Here is a 9,743-nt window from a genome sequence, read left to right on the forward strand (position 1 = left end):
CCAATGCCAACACGTAGTGAAGTGGGTCTACCCTTTTGTGAAACAACTTGCTAATTGGTCTTGTTCTGAGGTTAACTGGCAAATAATATGGCGAGGACACCTGAAAAATCTCAAAATAACATTCAACAGCTTTTATCTCGCCCGGGGGTTTCATCACAATTCACGATGAGCAAACTGGGGAAGTCGTACAGTTTGCCCAAGGTGTTAGTCAAATTGGATAAAAACAGGGGGTCAAGGTCAAGATTCAACTTCGATATTGCCAAGTTCCTGCTTTGCTGTTTGCAGTTTTTCTATATAAATGACTACTTACAGTATGCCCTGCTCTTTCTTTTCACCAAAAAACCTATACGGGCAAAAGAAGGATTTGATAACTTGGACTTACGTTTTCCTTAATGTTTAAAATCAAGCCACAGATTAGAATATGTAAAATAACAACATCTATGTAAAAGCCGACAAAAACAACCAGCCACTACAAGACCGAGCCTCAAGAGTATTTAAACCTCCTGCAGAAAAACGTGACTAAAGCTTACAAGAAAACTAACAAAAGCACGCGGAATTCAATTACCTCTGTTGACAAACAGATCGCCGAAGACCTCAAACTGGACGACTGCATTGAATTCTCCGTGAGCAGGGATGAATTCATAACATTAAAAGATCACAAGCCTGACTTCACAAACAGCCCAACATGCAGACTTTTAAATCCCACAAAATCAGAAATCGGCATAATCAGCAAGCACATTTTAGATAGCAAAAACAGAGATAACCAAAGCAACAAAATTAAATCTATGGAAAAATACCTCAAATGTCATCGAATGCTTTTAAACAATTCCCAACACGCATTCATTACATTCGATGAATGTGAATTCTAGCCATCCATTTTGGAGCAGCTTCTGACAAAGGCACTAGACTAAGCATCCCAATTCATGCACATCTCTCCTCAAGACCACCACATCATCACACATGCGATAAAATCACTGTTGTATCACCAGAACGTGCCATGGAAAAAGAAAAGCACTAACAACTTATTCGAAGTGACGATGGACTCATATGACGGAGCCAAAACATGCAAACTCATGGGCACATACATGTTGTCCCTCATCACACCGAAATTCAAAGGCAAAGTTGGCCTCCGCCATGATGGTGGTCTTGCGGTATGCAAAGTAACATCTAAACGCATTGAGAAAACAAAACAAGAAGTCAGTAATATTTTCAAGTCAAATGGCCTCAAAATCACCATCGAAACAAACAAAAAAACCATAAACTTCCTAGATATAACCCTCGCCCTTACAAGTGGATTTTTCAAACCCTTCATGAAACCGAACAACAAACTCCTCTACATCCACCGACAAAGCAACCACCCACCCACGCTACTGAAGAACATCTCACACAACATCAACAAACGACTAACCAGCATCTCATCTAACCAGAAAGTTTTTGACGCCATTCCGCTGTACCAAAAAGCACTTAACGAAAGTGGCTATGACTACAAGCTCATGTACAACCCGCAGTCAAAGTGGGACAGAATTCACCAAAGAAAAACAATATGGTACAACCCCCCATGGGGAATCGTTTTCTTTTTCTTTTTGAACAAGCCACTTCTGGTGTTTACGACCGGCAACCACAGGCGAACCACCCTCTGCTTGTGTGGTGTATAAATGACTGTCTGCAACTTGAGACTTTATATTCACGCAACACGATCGGTTGAAATTTTTACTGAGTAGAGATATCTAAAGTCGCCCTTTACCTTTATGTTGAAATAAAGTTTCAAGGAAATGTTGATTGATGTCACGCGTGGTGTTTTTTTTTTTTTTTTGCCATTCCGAGCCGTAGTAACCCTTCTCTGGCGCGTTTACTGTTCAACAGTGTTGCTGGCCGAAGGCCGGTACTAGAGAGAGGGAGACAAGGCAGGCAAAAACTGAAGTTGACCAGACACTATCAGGTCATAAATAGGGTATCAAATTTTTGGTCAGGTCATAAATAGGATTAACCTTCCACGCAGTCGTTTTTAGGGGACTGGTGTACGAGTCCCCCAAAAACGACTGCATGGGATACTAAAATAGGGTATGGAAAACCGCAGATTTTGGTCATAAATAGTGCAAGGGTATTGGGAAGCGGGCCGCACACCCCTATCCAATTTTTTTGGGAGTACCCTCCCCTCCGGGTCTTCCCACATATTGGGAAAAAATGCTATTACCACTAGATCTACCTAATTCAAGGACAACTGCTGCTCGATGAAAAACAATGGCTGTTTAAGATTTCGCTAGTGAAGGCTGTTGCTGTCGTTTTCAAAGATTTGCTTTGCCAACTAAACCACGAGGGGAACGGGGCAAATAAAATCTGCAGATGATTAGGCAATACATCTGTGTTCGTAGGCAAACTAGGTCATGGAAAAAAATATTTGCCTTGTGCGCACATGTGGTTTGTTCTTTGCACTGCAGGCGATCTGGGTAAAGACCAGAAACATTGTGGCGGCTCTTGTAATCAAATTGAGACCTCTCATCAAAAGAAAGTGCCAATCGTCAAGATAATGATAATCCCATTGATCAAGAAAGCAATTTCCTGTATTTATCTGGTCAATCTCTATCAAACTGGCATGATACAGGTCAGCACAGCAGGTATCGAAGTCAGGGTGGGAAGACGTATATATTAAGCGTACGGGAAAATTGCCTACCACATACATATGGTCACATATGGCCATGGAGAAGCAATCTTGCAATCTCCAGCGCTTCGGTTTCTTGTTCACGTTCATATCGGCTAGTGAATTTCCAAACCAGGCAGCTTAACAAAAAGCATATCCAGAACATAAAAAAGCTAAGAACGTTCAAAGCCTAAGGAGCTGCGAATGCTGCCATTCTAAAAAATGTATTTTCTTTTCAATATTATAAACCCTGTGATTTGTAAAAAAATGAGCCATTTTATATTTGAAGCGTCCTTAAGGCGTAATGATTTGTTAATCCGTAACTTGTAATTATTATATTTATCATTGTTGTTGCAATACCATTAATGCTATATCGGGAATGCCAATTAAATATGTTATGTTATGTTACATTCACTTTCGTTTCAGTCTCAGCCGGAAAATTAGACGTTCTAGGATAGAAGATCCCTTAAAAATTTCGAAAGTTTTTGCCTAGTGATCGTACAAAGATCGCAATTCCAGTTGGTCTGACGGAGGGTTCGGCGTGGTTGCAAGTCTGCGGGCGAATGGTTATGCAAAATGTTCCCGCGGTAACAGAAAAATCCCCCTATTTGGCTGATAACAAAAAGGAATTGATTGGTTTTTAAACGCCAAATACTTCCCAGAGAGAATGCAAAATCTTATTATTCAAGAGAATTTCAAGCATGTAGGTGGAAAAAATATAAGCAATGCAAAGTTGACCGAACCATTTACAAATGTTACCCTACTATTAACTTTCGTACTCCTAAGAAATCTATCAGGGGCACCCAACGGATCGTTTCGATAAATTATCTGTTCGGAAGGCCCTTCATCTCCTACAAAGTTTCTTAAGGGAATTTTCGCCTCGTATGTTTGTGATATGAGAAATTTAAGGCCTATTGTTTTCGGATTGATAAAAATGTTGAAAAAAGAAAAAAAGAAAAAAAAAAAGAAACCCCGGCCCCGGCCCCGCGTTTTACTGACACCCGTCAATTCCAGTGTTTTTTACCGATAACATAACACCTCAAAGACATTCTAGCACCTTCTAAATTCTGTGTTGATAAGTAGACAACTTTTTATTAAAATGAATAATAAAGGTACCTTTCTCAAAATGCGAAGCTTCAAATTCATCAGCTTTCACAACACAAGTCCCGAGTAGCGTACGCAGACTAACTGTTGAATTACCGCTTACCAAAAAGTATAGTCGTGTTCGTTCCACGAGATGTCATGTTTCACACGAGGATCATATGCATGTACTCGGGCGCGAGGTTTTTCAAAGCAACCGGCAAAGCAGAGCAGAGAGAAATGTCTCCACCTGGGCAGGAATCAGTTCGAACGGTAAGAGGGATGCCTTTAAATAGTTCAGCTGCGCTGTATTTTTGTTGTAACAACTCGGATCGAATTATTTTTTAAGGCTTGCCAATCTTTCAAATTTTAGCTGACATTCAGTGATGCCGCTGTCGCGGACTTTTTAGAGGAGCTCGGGGTCTACCTAGAGGGTCATCTCGCCCAGTCAGGATGTTGTAAGTAAAAGTCATTTATATAACAGGGGCTATGGTGAGCTCGAGACTGAAAACAAAGTTATCGGGGTCATTCAACTTTAGCAATGCTTACGAACCTTCTTGTGTTTGCAGTACGAGCCAGAAATTCATGTTTGTTTGAGCTAAAAATTTATAGCACTGTAGTAATTCCTTATTTCGCCACTCGATGAAAAAGAACTCTATGTGTTCAGTAAAGGCTTATCATGTTCAGTTTAACATTTCATCAAGTTCCTTCGCCGATACCGCGGGAACGTTTTATAAACTAGATGTCAGTGTCCGGCATGCACTGTACAACGTTCAGTGTTTACATTCTGAATCTTTGACAAGAATTAGATTTACAGGTTTCGTTTAATAGTACGCTCAACTCATTATAGGCAGTGCTCGCTTTTACCGGGGATACTGTGAACAGAGGAAAATAGATTCATGTTATCACATTTGATCCGCTTATGATCACACAGCAATCACTTCCTAAACGTAACTATAGTTGACAAAACAGATAAATCAACAAAAAAGCTTTCAGAGCCAAAACGTTTACTGGAAAAAAACAACACATTTGCTATTAGAGTGCAAATGACACTCAGTACTTGTTAAAAGCTATTACTCGCAGTAAATTAAGACAGGTTTGCCATGAAAATTACAGAAGTTCCAGGATTTTGTAAAAATGATTACTTAAACCGTTGGCAAAAGGCAACTCAACATTTGAAAACAACTTTTACCGTACTGTAACATCACCCTGGTCTTGTAGAGTCCGTTTGAAGCTGGCGAGGTTCGGGTTTCCGTGAACTCGAAGACTCACGCAACGCGAAATGGCTTTTCATTGGTTTTAAGGCCCCTATGTCTTCATTCAGTTTCTGGCGGTAGATTATTCTTCAGGACTGTTTCTTTTCACACTAGATAAATATTTATGATTTGTCGGCCTCCTATTACGCCAAGAAATGCCATTCTCCCCTCCCCCAGAGTCTGAATGGACGGGCGGACGTTCGCTGACGTCATAACCAAATTTTTTAGCATCGACAGGTTTACCCTTTTCTGTTAGGTATGGGGCTTCTCTCGGGAGCTCCTCTCAATATTGCTAAATATTACCCTCCTCGATTGGTCTGTAAAGGAAAAAAAATCGCGAAATCTCCCCTTTATTTTTTTCCTGTTGGGTTTTATACGTGGCTTTTAGAAAAGTTTTGATTTCATAACATGTACATTAAAAGGAATATAATAACATAAAGGATAAGTTTTGAAACAAAACGAGACACAAAAATGTTCCGTGTTTCTTTTCAGAGTATTGGCAACAGGGTACATGTAGTAAACATAAGAACCGTTTTTTCATATATATTTATTTTTTTATATTTATTTATTTATTTATTTATTTATCTATTCAGGTGGAAAAGAAATGTTAGAAAGAGGGAGCTGAACGCCGGAAAGCGGACAACGACCGCAAAGAATAAGATCGTGTGGGAGAGGGTAAAAGGGGCCAGCCTGCGGATGCAAGCTGGAATGTTTCGAAAAAATAAACAAGGATGCTGTCCTGTCTAGATTCAATGCCATGGCAGAGTACAACACGCAGAACGCGTACCTTTATGGCCTCATCGAGAGTCGAGAAGTTCTAAGGTGCGGTGCTAGTGGATGCCATGGTGCAGCGGGCGCAGAAAAGCCATCCAAAAGAAGCGCGTCGTACCGATACTTTGCTCAAACAAAGGATTTAAAACGAGTGCAGGTTTGTACCCTTTCATTTGTCTTTGTTTCATGCAAACCTCGGATAAAGTTTAATACAGTTGAACCTCGGACTCATCGGGACCTCGGTAAATAGTCCGGTTAATCGAGAGTACGGATAATCGAAAATATGAAGATTAATGAGACAGAAATGTAAACAAAATGTTACAGCAAAGAAAACATCATTTTAATTGTGAAATCTACACAGGTATTGTCTCGTCGCACTTGCGAAGTTTGAAAAGCACACAGGATAAAACGCTGTTTCAACAGTCTTTTGAAAGGATTATTGGGCATTTTGCGGATAATCGAGGTCCGACTATAGTGGAATGACCTCCAAAGTTCTCTTAAAAATGATAGAATAATGGCATATGGAAATTGCAGTCCGACCTCTCAAACCACCTAAACGCCAAACTAACGGCTTTTTTTTTTTATTTTAACGAGTTTTTTTTTTTTGAAGTTGCTTAGTGCGAGCGAATTATAAATAGTTAAATAGGTTCTGGTGTAACTGATCGGAGCAACCGAAGGTAGATTAATAAGTGTCACTCATTTGCTTGCACTTTTAATGCTACAGGTGTGTCTTAAAGCTTTCTGCTCCCTTCATGGCATCAGCGAAATGAGGGTGAGAACCTTACGGAGCAACGAGCAGCCGAAAGATAACTGTGGACAGCACAGTAGCCGCGCTAATAAGATACCAGAAGAAGTACGGCAACAGGTGAGATCTGCATTATAGCATTGTTTCCTGTTGGTTTGCATCATTTTTTTTTTATCCCCAAGTAGACTTGTGGAAAAAGAGCACACATGTGTTTTGTTTTCGGATATCTTTCCGCTAGCTCGCTGTTCATTCAGTCCCAGTTAAGTTGTTTTTTTTCAGGGGAGTAAAAGAAGTGAGATGTTAGGCGTCGAGCCTGGTAATTTATGAGAATGATATTTATCTAGAAAGTCACGCAGGCTTACTCGGAAAAATTTCCGAGTTCTCCCAATAGTTGTTTGTTTTTACTTCAAGAAAAAATACTGTCATAATAGGAAGCAAAATCCAGATCTAGTTTATATTCTGGACCAAATCATTTCAAAATAAACTGGGAGGTTAACACGCAATCCAAATTGTACTTGTCTTTATCTTTTTTAGGTGAAAGATCATATTTCGTCCTTCCCACGACAAGAGTCTCATTATTCGCGTTCTGACAACACCAATAAGAGATACCTGAGGGAAGACCTTTCCGTCCAACGGATGTACAATTTGTACCTGGAAAAGCACGAGCCAGACAGCTGGGAGAGACAATCAAGGATCCTAAGGTGCTTATGAATAAAAACGTTTGGGTGATTTTGCTGACATCATTATGGACACTGTGATTGAAATTTATTCATCCGATAAACAAACCAAATTCAGAATTTAGTTGTTAACATAACATGACCGTTTCTGACCACTTTTCGCCATCCTAAAGGAATTAAGCCATAATAACAATTTATTATTACTGAGGGCGCTTATCACCAGTCAGAACTGGCCAGTTCCGCGGAATCTGTTACGAGAATTCCACTATTTAACAAACAGAACTGATGGGCTTTTAGCCAAAGCTTTCGATGGAAACCTCATTCCCTTTTCAAAATGTCTGGTCTGGCTGCCCAATTCTTACTCTTGGTAAGCACCCTTAGTTTTTCATTTCATTTCGAAGTGGTATAAGCCCTTCGTGTTTTTACCTTTTCAGATGCAGACAGCAAAATATACAACCAGTGCCACCGCCATTACCGCCAAGGATAAGTTATTCCGTGTATTATAAGATCTTCAACACGGAATTTAACTTGTCATTCGGCCAACCAAGGTCAGACACGTGTGCAAGATGTGATGAACTTCACATCGCTCTCCAGGCTGCCTCAGGAGAAAAGAAGGAGCAATTAAAAGCAGAGCAGATTGAGCACCATAGCAAGGCCAGTGCGGGGTACTCAACAAAGCAATTGGACAAAAAGGCAGCAATTACCAGTTGGAGGGATAAAAGAAGAGTGGTTGGGGGCCAGACCTTCCGCAGCAAAGACGGGGTGGACATGATGACGTTTGATTTTGAGCAGAATCTGCCCACCCCAACGCTGAACCATAATGACATGTTCTACGCAAGACAGTTATGGACCTACAATTTTGGGATCCACGATTGTGTATCTAATCAGGTAGATAATCATTGATTATACTTTTAGCTAGGCATATTTATCTACAGCAAAAGTTGGTGCTAACTAATCAATTATTCGATTGCTATAGTTGTAGCTTTTGCATTATTCAGTTAAGGGTACCGGGCAGGATGTAAGCGATTTCTACAGGAAGTAAAACTTTACTTTGCGTGACAATTCAAGCCCTGTTTTCTCAAACTCTAGTTCTCACTTGAGTCACAACTCAAAAAAGATTCAGCCGATTTCAGTCAAATTTGGCCAGATTCAACAATAATCTATAAACAACAAAACTACTGTCGGGAAATTCGATAGTTCGAAAAATTATTCCCTTGACAGCCATTTCCGTGCGTTCCCTCCGCATGTTTTTCTCGAAGTTTAAAAATTATTCTGTAATTTTTGAATGAATTCGAATTAAGGAAAACCCTGACACCATTTTTTACCCCTTAGGACACCGACCTCAAGTAAAAAAAAAAAGTTTCAAAAATATGGAAATCGTATTGAATTAGAACTCGAGAAAAACGATCTAGACTTTCAAGTTTTCGACTGCGCGGAAAACTCGGGAATTCATTTTCTTGAAAAATCAATGAAATATTCGAATAGCCAATTTTGTTTTTGGGTACCTGTGATGTAACCGAGAGGCGCTACATCTATCAAACTGTTTTCACTGTAGTCACAGTATATTTACTATTTTTTTGTGTTGATCTATAGGGATACATGTATTTGTGAGACGAAACCATAGCAAAGAGGGGCTCTTCAGAGGTTCCGTCATGCTTGTTGAAGCACATCACTGAGAACAGCACAGGAGCAAGGTACAATGCTGGCCGCCTTTTCTATGTAATTTATTGTGATGCCGTAATAAATAATTAAAATTTGTAGAATTTATTGAAAACATAGATTACCTCGACGTGGCATTTTACTTTACAAATTCTAACATCTTGCAAAAAAAGACGTAATGCAATCTTTATCAGAGAACAGAGACATGGAAACGGGAGTTTCTCACTTTTATGAATTTCAAAACAATAAAAATGCTAAGAAACATTGCTAAAATTAGTTACGCCTTTAATTGTCTGAATATCAAGAAAGCTGAAATTCACAAAAGTATGAAGTCAGAACTAGTAACAAATCTTGAAAACCGCAGTTATTACGCAAACCTTAGTGTCATTTCATGAACAGAACATATATGTTGCAATGGAACCGCAGCCAGCGAAAAAGATCAATAGTTAAAGACGAATTCAGATCGCACGAAAATGGCTTGCATGTTCAATTGATTCTAAAAACGCTTTAGGAAGAATGCAAAGAAAACCCGTTTCTCTTTCTTTTTTTAACAGATCACTCGTCACGTATTCCGATGGCTGTGGTGGGCAAAACAAGAACTGCACCATAATTTCCATTTTTCACGACCTGCACAAAAGGGGAGTGTACGAGATAATTAAGAGTGAATATCTGCCGAGTAAACTGGGACATAAGCAATTTCCATATTGCTGATGATTTAACACCCGCTGCGATCATCACGTGAACAGCCTATCCCCGCACTTCGAATATCCTGTATAACAACAATAATAGCTATTTTAAAATAACTTTTTTCAAAATAGCTACATTTAAAGGTAGATAAAGGTCTTAAATTCTTCTAAGCAAGCGAATATTTGGAGACGGGCTTGTTTTAATTTGCGCGTCCGCGAATCGGATGTAAA

General features: G+C 39.6%; 1 protein-coding gene across 1 annotated transcript; it reads left to right on the forward strand.

The window, feature by feature from the left end:
• The first annotated feature begins 4,355 nt into the window (after nt 1-4,355).
• On the forward strand, nt 4,356-9,503 carry LOC146453895 (uncharacterized). Its single transcript, XM_085095970.1, has 6 exons — nt 4,356-5,902; nt 6,470-6,610; nt 7,025-7,191; nt 7,602-8,055; nt 8,761-8,861; nt 9,381-9,503. The coding sequence occupies exons 1-5, from the start codon at nt 5,732-5,734 to the stop codon at nt 8,776-8,778; spliced, it is 951 nt and encodes a 316-aa protein (XP_084952096.1). The 5' UTR covers nt 4,356-5,731; the 3' UTR covers nt 8,779-8,861; nt 9,381-9,503.
• The last annotated feature ends 240 nt before the right edge of the window (nt 9,504-9,743 follow it).

Source organism: Pavona decussata, unplaced genomic scaffold (genome assembly GCF_977016875.1).
Source record: "Pavona decussata unplaced genomic scaffold, jaPavDecu1.1 SCAFFOLD_321, whole genome shotgun sequence".
NCBI classification, from domain to species: Eukaryota; Metazoa; Cnidaria; class Anthozoa; order Scleractinia; family Agariciidae; genus Pavona; species Pavona decussata.